The 24681-nt window shown below is 39.9% G+C and overlaps 1 protein-coding gene across 1 annotated transcript in view; it reads right to left on the bottom strand.

Annotated features, from left to right (window-relative positions):
* The window catches only part of glsb (glutaminase b), a 47028-nt gene that overhangs the window by 4507 nt on the left and 17840 nt on the right, over positions 1–24681 (bottom strand). The window contains 8 exon segments of the mRNA XM_046845971.1: positions 12305–12397; positions 13436–13567; positions 13740–13916; positions 14385–14435; positions 14757–14823; positions 16597–16655; positions 16957–16989; positions 23908–23966. Coding sequence (XP_046701927.1) covers positions 12305–12397; positions 13436–13567; positions 13740–13916; positions 14385–14435; positions 14757–14823; positions 16597–16655; positions 16957–16989; positions 23908–23966 — 671 coding nt within the window.

The raw sequence follows: 24681 nt of genomic DNA, 5'->3' as shown, positions 1-24681 counted from the left end.
CACTGTTCCCTCAGTGCTCCAACACCATCACCACCTCATCACTGTTTCCTCAGTGCTCCAACACCATCACCACCTCATCACTGTTTCCTCAGTGCTCCAACACCATCACCACCTCATCGCTGTTCCCTCAGTGCTCAAACAACATCACCACCTCCATCACTATTCCCTCAGTGCTCCAACACCATTACCACCTCCATCACTGTTTCCTAAGTGCTCAAACACAATTACCACCTCCATCACTGTTCCCTCATGGTTCCAACACTGTCACAACCTCCATCACTGTTCCCTCATGGCTCCAACACCATCACCTCCTCATCACTGTTACCTCACAGCTACAACACTATTACCACCTCCATCACCACCACTAGAGAATGCCAAAACTCAACAAATTACATTTATACTGCACCATTTAAATTTATTCCTCAATATTCGCTCGGTGTTCCAACACAATCACCACCTCCATCACTGTTCCCTCAGTGCTCGAACATGAATACCACCTCTATCACTAATCCCTCAGTGCTCCTGCACCATCACCACCTCCATCAGTGTTCCCTTAGTGCTCGAACCTCATCACCACTTCAATCACCACCACTAGAGAGCGCCAAAACCCAAAAATTACATTTATACTGAACCACTCAAATTTATTCCTCTGCATTCACTCGTTGTTCCAACACCATCTCCGCTGCTTCACTGTTCCCTCAGAGCTCCAACACCACCACCCCATCACTGTTTTCTCAGAGCTCCAACACCATCTCCATCACTCTTCGCTCAGAACTCTTACATTACAGTGGACACCGGTTAAGATATTAAAGTTTGGATTATGAGGTCTTGAGTTCAAATCCCAGCTCCACCAAGCTTCCATTGTCCTAAGCAAAGCTCTTAACCTGTAGACTGCTCAGGTAAATAAACAAGATAATTGTACGTCACTCTGGATAAAGGCATCTCCCAAATGCCATAAATGTCATTTACATGTCAACCTCCTCCTTGGTCTTCCTCTTTTCCTCCTTCCTGGTGTCTCCATCCTCAGCATTCTCCTACTGATATACCCCATGTCCCCCCTCTGAACATGTCCAAACTTTCTCAATGACGCACTCCTAATAAAAATCTCAAAATCTTCAGCTCTGCTGCTTCCATCTCCGCCTCCTGTCTTTTAGTCAAACTCATTATTAATCACTCTTTTATTCATTTATTAAAAACATAAACATTCATCTTTACATAATTTAGTTAGTTTAGTCGAATTATCAAAGACACGTTGGAACATTTCCTCTGTAATGGAAGCGGAGATGGCAGATCTTCATTCGTCAATGGATTTTGGACGGTCCTCATAAACGTCTTCTTTTGCTGCACTATAGAAGTAAAAGTCAGGTGGCGTTTTAGTTCAGGCGACCACGGAGCCCAGAGACAACTTGAAATTATGCAATCGCCGAAGACGTCTTTGAGTAGCGCCATCGAAACCCGAGTCTAATGTGCAGAAGCACCGTATTGTTGAGATTAACTGTATTTCACTCATTTAAAGAATTTCAGAACAACATCATTCTGAGTTTATTGTGTTTAAAAAAAATATAGGACTCACAATCCAGATGTCTGGAAATTACAATCCCAACTCCGATTTTCTGGAGTGAAGTGGTTCCTCGTGAACGGCATGTGGAAAAGCTTAAAATTTTCCACGGACTAAATCCGTGTGTTTATCGCCAGCTTTAAAAACGTGCTCCACTAGAAAAAACGTTTTTCGAAGGCTAACATTTTACACAAAAATACGCAGCCGACGTTGAGTAAAGAACTCCTCTGATACGTACAACAGACAGGTGGCGCCAAAAACAAGACCGTGTCAACGCACTACTGCTGCTCTACGTGGCCGCTGCCGAGAGACTTATGGACGCTTGACCATAAGATTGGCATGTGCTTATTTTTCATGCATCCCATTCCACATTTAGTCCCCATTCACTTTTATAATAAGCTCCACTCTTCTGGGAAGATGATCCACTACATTTGTGTGGAAATTAATTTAGGGTATTCATTAAGTCAACTACTGATGATCCTCTAGGATTTTTCACAAAAAGCACATTTTTCAGAGTTCACACACAGTGGTATGGAAAACAAAAAACTAATGGTGGATTTTACCGCTGCCTATATTGGGCGATAACCAACGAATCAACCACTAGTTTTTAAAATTGATAATGAAAAGAAAAAAAAAAGGTAACAATCCATGAAAATAGTACTGAATTATGTGCTCAATAAAATAAATATATTCATTACTAAGTATAATTAATTAATAATTAATGAATAAACAGAATATAGCGCTCTCCTTGCAGTGCACAGTTTAATGTGTAAAAACAAACAAACAAACAAACAAAAAAACCCACACGGCACCAGTGATTTCCCTCTAGAGGCCGTTCCCCGAATGACAGCGTTCAGCATCTGACGTAACCCGGAAAAACTATCGGTATGGATTTTTGCTGATAGCCTTCTGTACATGAATCACTTTTACCCCTGTACATATAGAGCCCATACCCTCATTTAACATACTGCTGTTTATTGTAAATAGGGTACTTGTGCAATTCTAGCTAGATGCTAACTGCATTTCATTGGCTCTGTATATATACTTTGCACAATTTTGACGATAAAGCTGAATCGAATCCTATCTTTGCAAAACAAGCTCTGATTCCATAAAAACGTTGTCTACCGAGTTTCATGATTGGTCAAAGTTATTGGAAATGGTTTGGAAGTTTAACATTTAAAATGCTCCCTGACACAACATCCAGCACACAGATTAATGATTCGCTGGGATTTCCGAGAAATGACGCAAATCTTGACCGTTGCATATTTGAGCCAAAAAGTAGAAAAAAAAAAACCCAGTGGGAAGTCAGGTGACGAGACCAGTAAAATGTGAGGTAGAGTTATTTCATTAAATCCACTGGTGGATGAAGTACACAAACCATGTAGTAAAAGTAGATCAACTCAGTAAAATGTGACTCTTTAAACTTTCACTTTCAAATGTACTTAAGTATCCAAAGTAGTGATTTATAATCTATAATGTTCCTGTTTTCATTTTAATCACAAGATTCTTTACTTAATCACCTCAGTTTCTGTGTAAAGACTCAATGTGACTCTCAGCACACTGATCTATTAATAGAATGATATTAATGACTCAAACACTGATTAATTTCTATTACAATGATCATGAACCCAAAACCATTTTTTATAACTACTTCAATAAACACGTGTAAATGAGGTCACGTGTGTTGTGGCGAGTTCGAGTCTGGAGTTTCTTCATCATTCATTCCTCTCTAAATGTTCTGCTTGATGTAGAACTGATGCTGAACTGTATGTTGGTGATCAGTAGATAGTAGGCAGTACAGGCACATCAGATGTTTCAGTGTGGATGAGGGACTTTTGAAAAACGATTGAAAATGAGAGTGCGGACGCTGAGCGCTTTGAGACGAAAACGCTGACGAGACAATGATGACGATGAACGAAAGCAAACAAAGCAACCAAGCAAAAGAACATGCGATGACAGATGTGATGTGTTTACACACGTTTATTCAAATCAGATCACACAAAAAGAAACGAAAGGTAGATGAAAAAGCCAGACAGAAAGCGAATACTGCTTCATTAGACAACTTCCACGACCTTTTCCAAAAAGAAGCCGATAAGAAAAGCACTTTATATTTATATAAATATATAGATAGATATAAATACATTTGTTTTTTTTATTTGCATGCCGAAAGCACGACTGGTTTACACTTTCAACAGGAAGTAGTCATGTTTGTAACACATGTTCAAGTAAACGACGTGTCCTTCTTCCTTTTAAAAAAGAGAAAAATCCTGTCTCGCTCTCTTAGCGACAGCGAGACGGCTTCATAGCAACACGCTCGAGTGTAGAAAACACACAACACACACACACACACACACACACACACACAATCCAGTTCAGTGTACGATGATACACACAGTGAATAAACAGAAAGCAGTGAGGTGCGTTAACGCCAGAATCGGCATGGAAAAATAACACACAACAATACGATACATTCCCGTGAACATAAACATAAACATAAACACACACACACGCTTAAAAAGAAAAATAAGAAAATAAATAAAGTAACACTTATCGCTCGCCTTGTCCTCTCGTTCGTTACTCTTACTAAAAATTAGTTTTCAGATTTATTTATTTTTTTATTCCTACGAACGAATCAGAAATTGCAGCATTTTTCTGGGAATTGCGTTTAAAATTCCCGGTTGTACAAGTTGCGTTCGAGATACTGACTTTTTATAGTTTTTGAACTTCCTGAGTGGTGTTTCCATCCTTCAAAGATTTTCCTCTCTTTCTACTCCTGAGGAACCAATGATCTTTCTGAGTTCTCCACCTGCTGCTGCTGAGGAAGGTTCCTCAAGAACACCCTAAAGATACTGTAAATGATGAACCATGAAAATGGTTTTAACCAGTTTTGCCTCCATTAATAGTTACAATGTTGGACTCCTAGTCAGAAGGTCAGAAGTCTTAAATCCTATCAACACTAATCTGCCCCTACTGGGCACTTGAGGAAGACCCTAATCCACAGCTGCTCAGTTGTATAAATGACATGAAGGTAAGTTAATCTGGATAAAAGCCATATACAGTATAAGGTAACAAAAATGGAGGGTTGATGGATGAAGATGGGTTCCAGTTCGAGCGTGTTTCCTCTCAAGGTTTCTTCCTCATAATATCTCAGTGTTTTTTACCCTCTCTGGCTCACTCAATAGAGATAAATGTATGAATCTCATGTGTATTAATTTATTTCTGTAATCTGTGAGATCTCAGGGATTTCAGGAAACCAGTGAGGAGGTTCTGAATTCCAGAATGCTGCCTGATCTCATCTCTATGAAAGGCGTTTAATGGATATGTGTTTAAACCCGTGTGATACGATACATTACTAGAATGTGTTGAATAATTCATTCATGAATTTGAGTGTATACACAAGCAGGAGTATGTATTAACGCACTTGTTCTAATAGGTTATCGTTTCTATAGCAATGCTCGTTCCCAGGAGATACACTGTACGTAACTGTTTAGACGGAAACAGTTTCCATTAAATCGATTAATAAAAACTCCACCCTGATCTCCTAAGAGCTTCAGTAGTGAATGGGTGCAGTTGAGGAGGCATCACCTGCAGTGTGGCTCATGGCACATGAAGAAAACTCCATGAAGGAACATGGTATGTTTCAGAGCCTGTGGATTTCTTTACAAGCTACGCATGTCTGTGTAGACTGTACTGTATACCAGCGGACCCCAACCTTTTCTGCGCCACGGACCAGTTTATTGTCAGACAATATTTTCACGGACTGGCCTTTAATGTGTGACGGAAAAATACAAGAAAATAAAAAGATACGACCATAAAAACTGGGATTTTCTAAATCTAATAATAAACGTGAATCCACTGTGTTGTTGTTTGTTTATTTTGCTCACTCGGGGGTTTCAATTGAGCGGTAATGTATTATGTGTTAGCGGCCAGAGCCCCTTCAAGAAGGTAGTGGATGGAGGTAAGAAATGTGACCGAGGGAAACATCATGACATGCATCAAGCGTGAGTCATAGACAGATGTGGAGGAGAGAATCTGGTCATTTTCCAACATAAAATATCGTTCAGAATCAGATAATAAATAAAACATAAATAATGTAAGTTATGTATTCTTTCTGTGAGGCCCCGTACCAATTGACCCACGGATCAGAGGTTGGGGACCACTGCTGTACAGGAACAAAATATTTGTAACTGCAGGACTCGAGTATGAGGGGGTATGATTAAGTACAAAGGTGAACAAAGGAATGTGAGGGGATATGAAGAATATAAGAGAATATGGGGGTTTAAAAGAATATGAGGGGTATGAGGGAGTGTGAAGGAATATGAGGGGTATGAGGGAGTATGAAGGAATATGAGGGGTATGAGGGAATATAAAAGAATATGAGGGGTATGAGGGAGTATGAAGGGAATATGAGGGGTATGAGGGAGTGTGAAGAATATGAGGGGTTATGAGGGAGTGTGAAGGAATATGAGGGGTATGAGGGAATATAAAAGAATATGAGGGGTATGAGGGAATATAAAAGAATATAAGGGGTATGAGGGAGTGTAAAGGAAATAAGAGGGGTATGAGGAATATAAAAGAATATGAGGGGTTATGAGGAGTGTGAAGAAAATATGAGGGGTATGAGGGAATATAAAAGAATATGAGGGGTATGAGGGAATATGAAGGAATATGAGGGGTATGAGGAATATAAAAGAATATGAGGGGTTATGAGGAGTGTGAAGGAATATGAGGGGTATGAGGAATATAAAAGAATATGAGGGGTATGAGGAATATAAAAGAATATAAGGGGTATGAGGGGTATGAGGGAGTGTGAAGGAATATGAGGGGTATGAGGGAATATAAAAGAATATGAGGGGTTATGAGGAGTGTGAAGAAAATATGAGGGGTATGAGGAATATAAAAGAATATGAGGGGTATGAGGGAGTATGAAGGAATATGAGGGGTATGAGGGAATATAAAAAATATGAGGGGTATGAGGAATATAAAAGAATATGAGGGGTATGAGGGAGTATGAAGGGAATATGAGGGGTATAAGGGGAATATAAAAGAATATGAGGGGTATGAGGAATATAAAAGAACATGAGGAGGTATGAGGAGTATGAAGGGAATATGAGGGGTATGAGGAATATAAAAGAATATGAGGGGTATGAGGGAATATAAAAGAATATGAGGGGTATGAGGGAATATAAAAGAATATGAGGGGTATGTTGGAATATAAAAGAATATGAGGGGTATGAGGGAATATGAAGAATATGAGGGGTATGAGGAATATAAAAGAATATAAGGGGTATGAGGGAGTATGAAGGGAATATGAGGGGTATGAGGAATATAAAAGAATATGAGGGGGTATGAGGGAATATAAAAGAATATGAGGGGGTATGAGGGAATATAAAAGAATATGAGGGGGTATGTTGGAATATAAAAGAATATGAGGGGTATGAGGGAATATGAAGAATATGAGGGGTATGAGGAATATAAAAGAATATAAGGGGTATGAGGGAGTGTGAAGGGAATATGAGGGGTATGAGGAATATAAAAGAATATGAGGGGTATAAGGGAGTATGAAGAATATGAGGGGTTATGAGGAGTGTGAAGAATATGAGGGGTATGAGGGAATATAAAAGAATATGAGGGGGTATGAGGGAGTGAAGGGAATATGAGGGGTATGAGGGAATATAAAAGAATATGAGGGGTATGAGGGAATATAAAAGAATATGAGGGGTATGAGGGAATATGAAGGGAATATGAGGGGTATGAGGGAATATAAAAGAATATGAGGGGTATGAGGGAATATAAAAGAATATGAGGGGTATGAGGAATATAAAAGAATATAAGGGGTATGAGGGTGTGAAGGAATATGAGGGGGTATGAGGGAATATAAAAGAATATGAGGGGGTATGAGGGAATATAAAAGAATATGAGGGGTTATAAGGGAGTGTGAAGAAAATATGAGGGGTATGAGGAATATAAAAGAATATGAGGGGGTATGAGGGAGTATGAAGAATATGAGGGGTATGAGGGAATATAAAAGAATATGAGGGGGTATGAGGGAGTGTGAAGGGAATATGAGGGGGTATGAGGGAGTGTGAAGGGAATATGAGGGGGTATGAGGGAATATAAAAGAATATGAGGGGGTATGAGGGAGTATGAAGGGAATATGAGGGGGTATGAGGGAATATAAAAGAATATGAGGGGGTATGAGGGGTATGAGGGAGTGTGAAGGGAATATGAGGGGGTATGAGGGAGTGTGAAGGGAATATGAGGGGTATGAGGGAATATAAAAGAATATGAGGGGTATGAGGAGTATGAAGGAATATGAGGGGTATGAGGGAGTATGAAGGGAATATGAGGGGGTATGAGGAATATAAAAGAATATGAGGGGTATGAGGGAGTATGAAGGAATATGAGGGGTATGAGGGAATATAAAAGAATATAAGGGGTATGAGGAGTGTGAAGGAATATGAGGGGTATGAGGAATATAAAAGAATATGAGGGGGTATGAGGGAATATAAAAGAATATGAGGGGTATGAGGAATATAAAAGAATATGAGGGGTATAAGGGGAATATAAAAGAATATGAGAGGGTATGAGGGAGTGTGAAGGAATATGAGGGGTATGAGGAATATAAAAGAACATGAGGGGGTATGAGGGAGTATGAAGGGAATATGAGGGGTATAAGGGGAATATAAAAGAATATGAGGGGTATGAGGGAATATAAAAGAACATGAGGGGGTATGAGGGAGTATGAAGGAATATGAGGGGTATAAGGAATATAAAAGAATATGAGGGGTATGAGGGAGTATGAAGGAATATGAGGGGTATGAGGGAATATAAAAGAACATGAGGGGGTATGAGGGAGTATGAAGGAATATGAGGGGTATGAGGAATATAAAAGAATATGAGGGGTATGAGGGAATATAAAAGAACATGAGGGGGTATGAGGAGTATGAAGGAATATGAGGGGTATAAGGGGAATATAAAAGAATATGAGGGGTATGAGGAATATAAAAGAACATGAGGGGGTATGAGGGAGTATGAAGGGAATATGAGGGGTATGAGGGAATATAAAAGAATATGAGGGGTATGAGGGAGTATGAAGGGAATATGAGGGGTATGAGGAATATAAAAGAATATGAGGGGTATGAGGGAGTATGAAGGGAATATGAGGGGTATGAGGGAATATAAAAGAACATGAGGGGGTATGAGGGAGTGTGAAGGGAATATGAGGGGTATGAGGAATATAAAAGAATATGAGGGGTATGAGGGAGTATGAAGGGAATATGAGGGGTATGAGGGAGTGAAGGGAATATGAGGGGTATGAGGGAATATAAAAGAATATGAGGGGTATGAGGGAGTATGAAGGGAATATGAGGGGTATGAGGGAATATAAAAGAATATGAGGGGTATGAGGGAGTGTGAAGGGAATATGAGGGGTATGAGGGAGTGTGAAGGGAATATGAAGGGGTATGAGGGAATATAAAAGAATATGAGGGGGTATGAGGGAATATAAAAGAACATGAGGGGGTATGAGGGAGTGTGAAAGGAATATGGGGGATACAATGGAATAGGGATTGAAGGAGTGTAAAGGGATATAAGGGAATTATTAATGGGTACAAGTATATATGAGTAAATATGAGAGGGTATGACAAGGTGAAGGGGAATAGAATAGAATATTGAGGGGGTATGAGGGAGTGTGAAGGGAATATGGAGGGGCACAATGTAATATGAGGGGGTATGAGGAGTTGTGAAGGTCATTATCTCACATTAATATAAAGTTTTAAATACTACTTAAAAATATATTTTTTCCACGTATCATGATATAATAAATGAATAAGTAAAATGTGTTTGGTTTGGAAACTTAGCCTGGGGGCGATTCGAGAATGAAGAGAAATCTCTCTAAATGACCTCCATGACATCACCTAATCTATATCTATATCTGTGTGTATATATGTGTGTGTGTGTAAAGTTCGAGATTAACAGTAACTTATGAGAAAGCAGAGAGTGTGAGCTGAGCAGCAGATCAGGACCGTAACCCCTGACTCAACATTCCTCTTCCCCTGACCACACCTCGCTCTTCTAACGCTGGTGCCTGGGTTCAGAACCCGTCTCTTTGGTATCGTGCTAACACTTTTTGGAAAAAAAAAGCTAAGACACAGAAAAAGTAAAGGAAGAGAGAGAAATAAATAGCGCGACGGGGCAGAGCTTTACTCCAGGCGTGCTTAGTTGTGCTCGCCGATGTGATCCATCCGATAGATCACGGTGGTGGAAGTGTCTTCGTGGCACTCTGTGGGCGTGATCTTTTTCCACAGCGAATCTTTGAGAGCCAGTTCCTGCTGAAGACTCTCGTAATCCATCGGCCCAAAGGTGAGCTGCTGTGTTGAGTGACACGGAGAACACGTTAGTTTGCTTTCCCACAATTCCATGTCTGTGTGATGCTGATAAATATGTGAGTGAGTGTGTGTGTGTGAGAGAGTGTATATTGCCTTTAATGCCCTCCTTTGCCATAAAGTTAGTAAAGAATTATCCAAGCCGTTAGTTTCACCGCGTCTTCATGTGTCCGGCAAGAAAGCGTCGCTCGAAAAAAAGTTACACAGCGACGGGAATCAATTCTGCATCTTGAAATTTCGTTTTTTTGTTTCTTTTTTTAAAAGATTAAAAAGCACAATGTGCTGTTTGTTAGCGTCTGGCCACGCCCCCTTGTTCTACCACCAATCGTGATAAAGAGCCTGTTAAGGTAGGGACACACCAAATAGACACCAAAGAACTAGCTCTAGACCAGGGGTCCCCAAACTTTTTTAGGACCACATCATTTTTCCTTTCCTTAATGGGGCTCGTGTCGGTCTGTAGCAGAAAATGACACGTGACGGAGTGACAACCAGTGTTATTGTGGAGATTTTATTATAATTTTTATTCTATTTATTTTGCCTCCTAATGCTTCATTCGTTTATTATTCTGTTCTGCACCGTACAGACAAACGAGAATTTGTTTTGGAAAGATATATAGTCAATTAAAAGAGCATTATTAGATTTTTTATATTTATTGTTACTGAAATCGAAAAAATTTCCTTACTTATGCATATGGTTGGTGGGTAAATCTAACAAATAATTAGGCTATGTTAATAACTAGACATCATCCGATAGTGGATTTTACCAATACCAATAGCAAGGTTGGATCGTACTTGCCGATAACCAATTATTGAACCGAAATACTGGATTCAAATAAAAAAATAAATATAATAAATATATAAATACATTCATTAATAAATATAATTATATACTTCAAGAATTATAAATAATAAATATAATATAGCGAATTAAGTCTCGCGTGTTAAAAACAGCACGTGCAATCAGTGATTCACCTCTAGAGGCCGCCATCGTAATGACAGCAGAGAGGAAACCGGAAAAACTGTCGGTATTTGACCGATCGTTCCAGCAACTATCGGTGCCTCGACCTCTCTTAATAACTTAGGACATTTTTAGTTTAAATGTCAATCTTTATCATCAAATAAAAATATGATGTGAGTAAAACATTTAAAATAATAATTTTCTAAATATGTCTCTAGGGTTGTTCGAGGGCGTTCTATAAGTTGTTTGGGGTAGGGGGGACTACAGACTACATCTGATGGCCAACTAGCGTTCTGCACTTGCCTGAGAACAGAACTCCTTATACCAGCAGGTGGCGGTAGTGTGTAGTATGTGTTTGGCATCTGAACTAAGAACCCGACAAAGAAAAAAACTGTAATTGTACAAAGCGAGCAGCGTTTACACCTCCATCATTATTAATGAATTTATGTCGCTTTTTTCAATCATGTCTGCTTTGTTGCAAAAAGCTCTGCCATCGTCAGCCTTTGGTCTGAAAGAAAGAAAAAAAAAACGAAGGGGAAGCCACACCAAATGGACAAATCAGATGACAAGACAAGTGGCAAACATGACAAGTAGTGTCTGTGCTTTCCCTTTTTACTTCGTCGTTGTTTGGTATTTTTCTGGCTAAGCTGAATATCCAAGCGGAGTTCACTTTCTTGCTGCCGGCTTTTGAGTAGAGCTGACGATGCGGAACACACCGAAAAAACAAATGCTCAAACATTGCCCGACCTTCGACTTAGTCATGAACAAAGCCAGAGTCTCACGGTCCTAGTGTCCACCTTTTTCACGCTTCACAAACGTTCCACAACTGTAACTATAACGAGATCACATTTTAAATGAATATGGATTGTAATGATAGAATTTTGTGTAATATCTGCTGAGGTAAAAGAGCAATAAAACACACTGGGGAAGTAAAAGTAACTCCGCTCTATCACACCATCCTGTCTTTTACTATTTCCCCAAAACAGTACTGTGCTAATGTACGATGAAAACGAATAAAAACGTATGTTTTTCGGCGTAACGGTTCGAGGTAAAAATAACGCAGAAAGACAAATGTTAGTGAGTCAGAAACAGACTTGCTCCTCACGACCGCGCCCTCCGTACCATGAGCTGTAGTGTTAGCAAACAGGTCTTAGCAAGTGTTCAGCATAGCAGCAGAAGTGTGTGTGTGTGTGTGTGTGTGTGTGTGTGTGTGTGTGTGTGTGTGTGTGTGTGTTAGAGGAGGAGTTTTCGGCTGCGTCAGTGCTCTAGACCGGCGTTAGATCGGCGGCGGTTGTGGTTTGCGGTGATGCGGTGGTGCTCACACGTACAGGACGTTGTGTATTTTGTTGATGGGGCATGCAGGCACGGATAAGTGGGCAGGCAAACGAAAGCACACACTCACCCGCTGCTCACCGCCCTCGCGCCGGGGGTCCAGCTTCTTCGCGAAGTGCCGCAGGTTGTCGTAGTTGTGGAAGTTAAACAAGGACACCAGATCCTGCAAAGAGAGAAACGCCACGTATGAGTGACAGACATGCAAAGTGGGCGGGGCTAAGTCACAAGAGCGATGACAACGTTTCCAAACTAAAAAATTTTCAGATTTTTTTTAATGCTGATACACACACACCGGCCAAAAACGACAATTACTACACGATTTACACCTTTTATTCTGCGCAGGGAGAAACGTGAGGAAGGACGTGTGAAGAACGACACGTACAGACAGGTCCAGCTATGAGCGACAGAGATAGGTAGTGATTCAAAGTGGGTACATGCGTACGTTCATACACAGTGGTCATACTTGACTACTACTACTAAATTTACGCTTAGCCACGCCCACAAAACTATAACAATTTGTTTTAATCTCCCAATAACGCGGCTCAACCACTGTAGCTCATCACTTCCTCCTGTAAGTGGTAGCTTAGTGGTTAAGGCCCTGAGTTACTAAAGATTGGTGGTTTAAGCCCCAGTATTACCTTTCTTGGGCCCTCGAGCAAGGCCCTTGACCCTGTGTGCTCCAGGGGCGCTGTATCATGGCCGACCCTGTGCTTTGACCCCAGGACACTAATACGTTTATGCAAAAAAGGAAGTGACAAGTAAAAAGCCCCCCTTGACCCTTTACAGGGCACCATTACTTTCGTCCTCACAAAACAGCTAGTCTCAATAAACGGATTAAACGGAACAAACAAACAAAAGCCGACTGTGATTTTGTGTGAAAGTATTGAACCCCGATTCATTATTCATACATTTTTTAACTTCACGTTGTCTTAGGCGCTTTTGTCTTACTGGGTACATAGAAACTAACAAATTTGAGTTGCTTATTGGGTAAAATGCCGGCATGGAGATAAAACCAGGTTAGAAATGTGTTCTTATCAGTCTAATCACACACACACACACACACACACACACAATGATAAACTGTATCGGCACACACTGTTGTTCATGCAAATAAAAGTATTTACTGGACTAACTGGATGCCAAGTTGTAAATAAAAGTATAATAATTATAACAATGTGTGTGGGTGTGTGTGTGTGTGTACCGTGCAGAACTGAATGCCCCGAACACTGTTTCCCAGTTTGTCCAGTGGAGGGGACCAGCACATGACCCCCATCACGTTGGGCACCACCAGGAGGATACCACCTGCCACGCCTGACTTAGCTGGCAAACCCACCTGAAACACACACACACACACACACACACACACACACACACACACACACACACACACACACACACATTAATATTAGAAGGGGAATATTAATGTAACCCTGCGCCTCGATCTCCTAATCAGAAGATCAGAATGCAGGATTGGACGGCGCTGTGGTGTAACGTGTAACACTCACGTGGAAGGCGAACTGCCCGGAGAAGTCGTACATGCCGCAGGAGTGCATGAGGCTCAGCGTGTTCCTCACGGCCTCGGGACTCAGAACGCGCTCGCCCGTGATTGGACAGAAGCCGCCGTTGGCCAGGGTAGCAGCCATGACGCTGGCGCTCTCACACGTCACCTCGATGGAGCACAGCTATGCACACACACACACACACACACACACACACACACACACACACACACACACACACACACATATATATATATATATATATATATATATATATATATATATATATATTTACTGAAATGAACACACTGTAGTGTGTGACTTGAGAAATGTTTATAAACACTGTGTCTAAATCCGTAACCTGGTGGAATCCTGCATGAGTGTGTGACTGGTGGATCTGGTTACGCATTCTCATAAAGCCACGAGAGACTCACACACACACACACACACACACACACACACACACACACACACACACACACACCTCTGACCTGTGATCATGTTTCCACAGCCTGTATACCACCATGTGCTTCCGAAACACATAGTCTCACTATATGGTGTGTGTGTGTGTGTGTGTGTGTGTGTGTGCTTGCTTGTGTTTATATATATACACATGTGTGTGTGGGTGTGTGAAGCTTCTGCTGATCTCACCTGGAAGTAAAGGTCCAGGATGGAGGTCATATCCGTGCCTTCAGGAAAACACTGCACACACACGAGATCAGAAGGAGACGATTTAAATATGATTAATGCATATTTATGATTTAAATATACATAAATCTTAAATCGCCATTTGTTTTTGTATTGTTAAGTGTTAATAATGATATTAAATGGTTTAATCGGGGTAGTGGGCGGAGTTAAGTGTGTATTAAGGTATTGGAATTGGACATTAGGCTTAAGGTGCATGAAAAAGGGCGGAGCTTGTGTATACTGAATGTGATCGCTCATACAATATGCATGCTCTTGCGAGTAACCCGATTCTAAGTATAAATACAGGTAAAACTCCCGTTCGTGCGCCAGACTTACCTTCTTCTCCTTCAGGTAGTAGCCGATGGCGAAATTCCGATCGCCTGATTCACGCTCAGACTGGAATCTGGTACGGAAAGAGAACTGTCAGCGATTTAACAACGAAAACTCAATCATCCTTCGAGTTTCCCTTTCAGACGCTCTTTCTTTTTTTTCTATCTGATCCAAGAACAAGAAGAAAATGTTTTGACTGGAAAAACCTGTTGATTCATGCAGTTATCTAATCAGCCAATCATGCAGCAGCAGCACAACACCAAAAAATAAATCATAATAAAATAGACATGCAGATACAAAGAAGAAGAGCTCAAGTCTAATTATGTTAGAAGGTCACTCAGGCATGTTGAGTGCTAATAAATGGGTTGAGTTTTTCAGAAGCTGCTCGGCTCCTGTTGAGAACTTCTCTTGGTTTAACACAGGGGTGGTGCCCAAAGACAAAAAACATCCCTTGTAGGTGGAAAAGTCTTAGTGGGAGGTGGTCGCTCAGTGGATAAGGTTCTGGCTTATTGATTGGAAGGGTGGGGTTCAAGCCTTAGTATCGCCAAGATGCAACTCATGGGCCCTTAAGCGAGGCCCTTAAAACTCTGCTTTGGTTTGAGCTACCAGGAAGTATATAATGACTCGTGTAAGTACATTACAAGTGTGGAGAGCAGAAAAAACATTTCAGCCTGCAAAGAACATCAAAGCCCGAGGTGGATGAGTCTGTGTTAGGGTTGCAGAGAGGCGGAAAATGTACAGTACATTTCTGGAAACTTATTGGGGAATTTTGGAAATAATCAGGAGCAGGATTTAATGCAAATTAATTAGAAAATTTGGGGAAATGTATCTAAACTGATTTGGAAACTGTATCATATATAAAATATCATACCAAATGTGTACAGAATTTAATTTATTTTATACGAACAATCCAAAACGTGTTCGACCTTCTGTACCGTACTGATTGGTGCTACAGTGTCACTGTTTCTACTGTCTGCTGTTTGAGTCTTTTTGCACTACACTTTGTGTTGTTAGTGTAGAGTTCTGTGTAGTTCTGTGTTCCTTTGGTTAATTTAGGTTGTCTGATGTTTCCCCTTGGGTCCTAGGGAAACAGGATATGGATGAAAAGACTATTTGACTGTACAAACATAAATATAAACATTTTGTTTGGTCATAATCTGACATGCATGCAAACGAATACAGATTGTATGTTGACTTTGTTTCAATTTTGTTGCACAAGAGCTTACACACAGCACATGGAAGTTTTAAACATAAATTTACGTCAGATGTAATATGACTATTCGCCAAGATGGACGTTTTCGGAGATTATTTTGTGTTCAGGATTCGAGAAATGATGTGTATGAGGTTACGGAGAGATGCACAGTGCATGTAGGGGGGGCATGGCCTCAGTGGCCCTGCAGTAAGTGTGCATGTAATTGATTATTGTTCAGGGTAGAAATAAAAATGTTCAATTCTGTATTACAGAACTGTAATTGCATTAAATCTGGTTGTGCTTGTTTTCTTTTCAGCAAAGGGCAGGCAACGCTTTTTCCACCCACAGGATGTTTTTTGTGTTTCACACCACTGTTTGTGCGAAAATCCCAGCAGCGACGCTCCAACCAGCTTGCACGGATCTTGGATGTGTGAACATTATCTTGAAGCTCCTGACATGGATCAGCCTGATTGTGTTGCCAAAAATAGGCTCAGTTTTACAATAAAAACATAACTTGATACTAGGCATATCATGTCAAAACTTGATTAGCTAAACATCTCATTCAGCAGATCAGAAGTCCGACTGCAGCCGTGTTGGACCTGCTTTACCAGCTGCCAAATTGCACCAAGGTTTGAGATTCATCATGTAACTTACGTGGCATTGCTGAAACCCACATACTCGTTGCCCGACATCTTTTTCAGGAAGTTCATTATCTTTATACAGGGAAAAAATAAACACCACAAAAGTACAAAATCAGACACTCGGAATAAACTCACACTTCAACTAGAAGAATATAAGATATAAAAGTGTAAACTATAAAGTAAAAAATAAGTATAAAATATTTCACAAGGAAAGAATTTAAAATAAATATAAATTGTGCAAATAGTATAAAAAAAAAAAAAAACAACAGGCAGTATAATAAGACAGAAAGGGATGGGTATGGATAAGACAGGGATATTGACAATATAATATTATTGGTCATATTTGTCACAGTGTCATTAATTACATACTCACATAGTCAAACTTCTCTGCGTTGCCTGCCCTTTGCTGAAAAGAAAACAAGCACAATAAATCACCTGGCAGAGAGATGAATATTCATATATTCATACATTTGCATACATGTGAGGGGGAAAAAAATCTCAACTTTAACACTCGAGCAGTCCATTATTTTTCAAAAGGAAAAGGTTTCAAATACAAATGTGGCTACATGTTGGAGAATCACATGGAGATTTAATATCCGGAAAACAAAAACACAAATTTGTTAGTTTTTATGCGTTAGGAAAAGTGTAAGATGAACCCTATTTGGTTAATGAACCAGAAAACTCATTGTCTTGTTCTGTAAAGCTCGAGTTAAAAGTTAAATTGAAGGATGCAATGCTACGAGAAGATCGTTGTGGTTAGCTCGTAAAATGGCGAACCGTTTGGTCAGGTGAAATCGCGTAGAGAAAGAGAGTTGAAGTGTGTATAAGTGTGAGTGAGTGTGTATTGCACACTCTGGTTGAATAAACCCTGTTTAGATTGACACTCTGTTTGCACTAGCGAGCGACAACATAGAAGATCTTTTGCTAATCTTGACTGTTTAAAAAGCTAGCATGAACACGTAAATTTACCTTAAGAGGTGGTAACCAAAAGTTTCGAGACTCGCTCTGTTTAGAAGAAAGAACTTTATTTATCTACGTTTCCACACTATCACCTTTAACATCCCCTTGCACAGCAATACAGTGCTTCTGCTACTTCTGGAATGTGTCCTGGAAGTCTTCTTTTTGAAGCTTGTCAAGAACCTTCTGCGATCCTCGACGGATTTTTTCAGTGTGGCCAATGGCGAGCTGCATCTTCATCTTTGAAAAAAAGGGCGGAGTCCGCAAGTATTGTGCCGAGTATTGTGCTTGCAGAAGTGAGATCGTGTGGATTGTTCTACGACGATCCTCATGCGCAAGTTGCCAAATGGTTTCCACATTTTCGCTGGTTCACGCAAGCTGCAAACATCACGAGCGAATTGTCACCCGCTAGTGTGAAGAGTACAATGAAAGACATATATGGGCCGAAGTTCTGCATGAGCCTAATACCCTAAAGCGATTAGCGACAGGTGGTGTCTCTTAAAGATGTTCAAATGTTTAGTACAAAATACATCACACATTTCCGAACGGTCAGAGCATTTTCATGGGCGAAATTTTTGCACTTGTATGATGGGTTTGCGCTCTTGGGCAATTGCTGGTTTTTATTTTTGAGCTACTTTGTGCAAAAGTTACAGAATCAACAATATACTGCCCTGGCTAGTAGGGGGTATTGAAGAAGAAGATTCACGAATGGCCTTTTTCAAAATAAATAAATGTTCATATAATCTTCACTGATCAGCCATAACATAAGCCACCTGTCAATTATTGTGTAGTTCCCTCTACTGAGCTCTCGAAGCCTGGACCCCACAGAACAATAGACATTGTTTCAGAGTAGCTTCACAGAGATAAAGTGATTATAAAGCTGCATAAAAGAAGTTTAGTGCCTATAAGTTTGTTTCTTATAATTGTACGTTTATCCCTAAAGAGCGAGCCAGTAGCAACTGTGGCAAGGAAAAACCCCCTGAGACTACATGAGGAAGAAACCTTGAGAGGAACTAGAATAGAAAGGGAAAAGTCCTAATCTGGGTGGTACTTCATCCCAGCATTCATGCCACTTCTGGAATGTGTCCTAGAAGTCTTCTTTTCAGTGGGTGTCAAGCACCTTCTGCAATTTGCACTGGATCGCGGCAATAGTGTCAAAATGGCGACCTTTGCGCTGGATCTTCATCTTCAGGAAGAGGGCAAAGTCTGCAGGAGCCAAATCTGGTGAGTAGGATTTGTGCAGAAGAGAGATCATGTTTCCGATGAGAAACTCAGCTCAGAGAGCTCGGTGACAGAGAGCACACGTGGTCAGAATAGCAGACGTGGTAATGAACATGGTCAGAATAGCACCACCTGAACAGCTCCCAGTTTACAGGAAGAAGGTTTTTGTCACACTGGCTGATGAAAGTCAGTGCTGCCTGTGATTGTGCATGCAGTCTTTTGCTGCCATCAGTTGGCATGTTACAAAACTAGTCTCGAAACTTTGTAATACCACCACGTATAAGTTTGTTCCTTATAATTGTAATTGTGCCCCTAATGAGCAAAACAGTGGCTACTGTGGCAAGGAAATAACTCCCTGAGATGGCATGAGCAAGAAACCCTGAGAGGAACCAGATGTTCAGATGTTATAGGTAATGATATAATCAACGTTATACGTCACCTGGTGTCAATGTTATGGCTGATTGGTGTTTATTCAAATGCTTAGTACCTTAGTACCATTTATTACGCTGGTTGTCTAAACGATTTTCATTCTGTCAAAGGCTGGACGCTAGTTAACACGGATGCGAAAAATTAGTGTTAAGTCAAATCTCAGAATAAGGAACTCTACACAGAGAAAACTTCTGACACATATTAGACATATTGTTATGTCAAACTTTACAAACCTTCTTTTGTTTTCTGCATAAGGAGGTACTTTTTTGCGTACTGATGGCAAATACTAGAGAGAACTGATTAGTTTTCCGACCCCTACTAGTAGGTGTGCTGACAGGATAAAAAATTCAAAGGTTGGAAGACTGAAAGAGATCTGCAGTGACAGACAGTGAAGAAGTGGACTAGGATTCAAAAGAAAGAGCTATTAATAGAGGTGTCTAACAACAATTCAACAATTCTGCAGGGCCACCAATTCTGACCACCAGTTTACTGTTGTTTCATCTTTTTGAGTGGGTTTTGATGTAAAGGTCACATTAAAAATTGCAAACTACGCTCCATTTTTAATGTCATTTAAGCCATCAACTATGCCCGCTATGACCATGTTCTAAAAAGGGTTTAGCGGTACAGTGTCAATGAAGTCAAACGGGTGTCGACAATGACAAAGAGAACCAGGATGCTTTTCAGCTACTGAAATGAATCCATTGTGGCTTCAACAATGACAGATGGAACAGGAAGGGGTTTTGGTTAAGACAATGTATGTAAGAAAGAAATGTGACGAAGAAAAGTGACCATTTGGGAGTCGACAATTACAGATGGTGCAGGAAGGGGAACCATTTTCTTGTGTTTTTTTATGGTCCAGACAATGACAGGAAGGATTTCAGTTAGAACAACAAATCACTGGTGTTTTAAAAATGACAGACGGTACAAGTAAGGGTTTCGGTTGGGATAATTTATCCATTTAGTTTTTGACAAATACAGATGACACAGGAAGAGTACTCGTTTCTGTCATTTGTGGTCTGCGCAATAACAATTTCACAAGAAAGGATTTCGATTATGACAATGCGTTGATTGGCGTTTTTACATTGATGGTACAGGTACAGGTTTCAGTTGTATCTTTGGTCGATTAGGGTTTTAAGAAAGACAAACAGTACAGGTACGGGTTTCGGTTGTTGATTAAATTTTAAAATTGACTGATGGTACAGGTAGGACTTTGGGATGTATCATTTATCAATTGGGGTTTTAAGAAAGATGTTACAGGTAAGGGTTTGGGTTGCCAGTAAGGGTTTGGAGAATGATAGATGGTACAGGTACTGGTTTTGGTTTTAGTTGATGATTAAGATTTAAAAAAATAAAAATGGTACAAGTACGGGTTTCGGTTGTTAGGTAGGGTTTAAGAATGACGGATTGTACAGGTAGTGGTTTCGGGTTGTAAAAGTGGTCGATTAGGGATTTGAGAATGAGGGATGGTGCAGGTACAAGTGTCAGTTTGGTCATTTGCTGGTTAGTGTTTTGAGAATGACTGAAGGTACAGGTAGGGGTTTTGGTTTTAGGTAAGGGTTTTGAGAATGACTGAAGGTACAGGTAGGGGTTTTGGTTTTAGGTAAGGGTTTTGAGAATGACTGAAGGTACAGGTAGGGGTTTTGGTTTTAGGTAAGGGTTTTGAGAATGACTGAAGGTACAGGTAGGGGTTTTGGTTTTAGGTGAGGGTTTTGAGAATGACTGAAGGTACAGGTAGGGGTTTTGGTTTTAGGTAAGGGTTTTGAGAATGACTGAAGATACAGGTAGGGGTTTTAGTTTTAGGTAAGGGTTTTGAGAATGACTAATGGTACAGGTAGGGGTTTTAGTTATGACAATGAGTCTCTCAGGATTTCGAAAATAACAAATGTTGCAGGAAAGGAGTTTTGAAATTTACTTGGTACAAGAAGGATTTCAGTCATGTCAGTGTCAACAAGAGGAAGACGTTTCAGTTATAATATTGTGTCAGTAGGGGTTTAAACAATGACAGACGCTGAACAATGATGAAGTTGTTCCAGTTGGCATGTATGCTGCAGTAATGAAACATTGAACAGTAAGGTGTTGTGGCCCTGCAGGAGTCGAAAGTTAGACATTGGTGCAGATGTCTAGGATTTATTCCCAGAGCCCGAGATTTCTCATCATGCTCTAGATTATACTGTATGTTTGCTTCATGTAAAGCAAAAAGGTTTGTTTTTCGGTCAAGATTCTAAGCTTCATGACAAAAAAGGGAAAAGAATCAGAGAAGTTGTTAAGTTTAGAGCATAAAGGGGCACACTGTGATATCGAGAGCTCAGTGTATCCCGGTTTGTTTCAATGAGGGGGGGGAGGAAGGAGGAAATAATGGAAAGGAAAAGATTACCAACGTCATTGACCTGCTGCAGCGGTCAAAAATTCCCACAGTTCCTACGTCTGTAAAATATGCAACAACATAAAGGAAAAAAGCATACAGAGAAAGCCTTCATCACCACATTGCACACGGCAGCCCGCACGGAGCACTCGCGGCACGAAGGGGGCAAATTCTCAGGAGCTAACGTGGTACCTAATGATCCCATGACACTTCAGCACACAGCAAACACACACACACACACACACACACACACACACACACTTCATACATTTATTCAATCATTCATGAGTAATCAATGTGACATAATTAAGCACAAAGATCAAATAAACATGATCCGGCGAGTGGAATGTAATTCTTTGAGTATTTTAATGCATTTGTTTGAATGAGCGTTTTGCAGCACTTCCTGTTTCATGATCCAACAAGAAAAAATGAGAGCAGGCTGTGCACAGAGAGTGAAAATGAAGGTGCTGATGGAATAACAAAGGAGATATCGATTACACACTGGATGGCCCAAGTCTTGAGGACAACTGACTTTTCCAGCCATTTGTGGTTCTTCTCCGAACTGTTCTCCACACAGTTGTATAGGACATCTTTGGACTTGAAATAGGAGACCCAAACCTGTTCCAGCATGACAATACCTATGTGCACACTAAGCCAGCTCCATGAAGATGCTTTACATGGGTTGGAAGATAAGGAATATCTCCTGCAATAAATCTCTAACCCTATTGAACACATTTGGGATGAATTGTTCATGCTGACTGTACCTCAGCCCTCCTCACCTCACCTACATGACTTTACTAACACACATGTTTGGGACTGAATGAATGTCACAAAAATCTCCACAAAATCTTGTGGAACATCTTCCCAGAGGAGTGAAGGTCATTATCAGTGCCAGTGGGGACTGAGTGTGGAATGAGATGTTCAAGAAGCGCATGGTCAGGAGTCTCCAAACCTGCGTCCATATAGAATAGACCACCAAATTCAGGATCAAATTCTGAATTATTAAACTGGTTCTTTTGGATCTTCAAACAAACAGATACACAATATGGAACAAAAAAGTCCTTGTTGAACTTCCCATTTGAGATTTATTCACTCCACTAGATTTTGGGGCGTGACGTCTTATACAATTGTGTGCTTTCAAGTTTACAACTAACAGTTTATAGGAAGAACCTGATACGGCTGGAAAATTCCGGTTTGGACATTAATAATTATATTTCACTAAAAATGTGTAAAAAGATGCGTTTTCATATTATGGATGTCTTCATGGATGGATGTCTCCAGTGTCAGAGCTTCTCTAGAAATCTGGAGCTTGACCTTAATATCAAGTGAGATTCATTCACAACGTACAAGATTATTATTATTATTATTATTATTATTATTAATAATAAAACAAACCCAGTTATTCTTTTTCTAAATAATTTTGTTACACTATATAAAAAATAAAAAATATTTAATTCTATTATTATTATTATTATTATTATTATTACTATTCACCTATAATGAAAGTTTCATAACTCAATGTTAAAATTTATATAAAATATGTAAATTATTAAATTATAATTTTATATAAATATTGCATATAATTTGTTAAAATTAAATATATATTAGGAAGAGTCATTAAATTCTTAAAAATTTAAACATTTATCATTTTGTATGTGTTTGTATTTGTATGTGTGCAAAATACACACGAATATATTTGCATATAATTTCACATTTGGATCTCTGGATTTTAAAACATAATAAATCAGTGTTGATGGAGTCTGTGTGTTTGTGTGTGTGTTTTGTATAGTTAATCAACAAATGCTCAATCACACACACACACACACACACACACACACACACACACACACACACACACACACACACACTTACAGTGGTAAGCATATGGACATTAAGGACACTATGTTTCTTTCATAATAGTTAGCAGTGAGGCTGTTTTGTGTGTGTGTGTGTGTGTGTGTGTGTGTGTGTGTGTGTGTGTGTGTGTATAATAATCAGTGAAGCCAGAGAACTGAGGAAAGACAAAATAAAATTCTTCTTCTTCTTGTTATTGTTTCATGGAGGATGAACGATGTTGTCTGGGTTGGACAGCCGGGCAATGAAAAGCACTCCGAGGGCTCATGTATCTCATTCACGTGCATCGTGAATCCTCTCGTAAATCCTACATGTATTTATTCTTTATACATTATAATCAGAAGAACGATGTAAGAAGCTAAACTCGGATAGAAGTCCGCTATGTTCTGTGAGTACAGTTAGGAACGATCCGACCACACACACACACACACACACACACACACACACACACACACACACACACTCGAACGGTTTGGAGGCAGAGACCAGGTATATGCTTACCTTTATCATAGAGGTACACACGATGGCTCCGGCGTTCACCATGGGGTTATGAGGTTTATCTGAGAAGAGAAACAACGCAACGGTTACACAACAGCGCTGCCAGTTCAGGATTCTGATTGGTCAGACAGTGTGATTCTTTAATGAGGTGTTTCCATAGCAATTCATATATTTTTTTTAAAGCTTTTAAGAAAGTGTCTGTTAGATGTTTGTGCAGCATTTGATGGATGGAGTCTCCAGTCTCAGTGCTGTGGGGTTTTTCAGGGCAGAGGGAAACTTAAGCGGGAAATGTTTAGAGAAATGGAAGCTGGGGACACTTTATAACATCACATGTAACTATAAGAGCAATAGTTTGGTGGCTTTGGGTTACTGATCATGATGTCCGGGGTTCAAGCCCCAGCCTTCAACACTTTCGATCCGAATCAGGTTCAAATCCCGGCCACACCAAGCTGCCACTTCGTGGGTAAAATGAAACATTCCATATTGAAATAAATAAATACATAACTTAATAAAATAATACAAATATTTCTCTAAAGAAAATAACTAATCAAACTAATAATAAATACCCCCCCCCCCCAAAAAAAGAAAAGGATTTTAAATAATAAAATAAAAAAAAATCTGAACTTCCCTTTCGCACAGTTAAATATTTTTTGCATTATTTTAACTACCACTTTATTATCGAATATAATTTCTCTTTTTTTTTTTTCCTCATAATTTCTCATATTTAATATTTATAGTCCCTTTTATCGAATGCACAATTTTCCAAGCGGTCGATCG

This window comes from Silurus meridionalis, chromosome 3 (genome assembly GCF_014805685.1).
Source record: "Silurus meridionalis isolate SWU-2019-XX chromosome 3, ASM1480568v1, whole genome shotgun sequence".
NCBI classification, from domain to species: Eukaryota; Metazoa; Chordata; class Actinopteri; order Siluriformes; family Siluridae; genus Silurus; species Silurus meridionalis.
The sequence above is the reverse complement of the archived record's forward strand: the minus strand, read 5'-3'. Positions and strand labels throughout refer to the sequence as shown.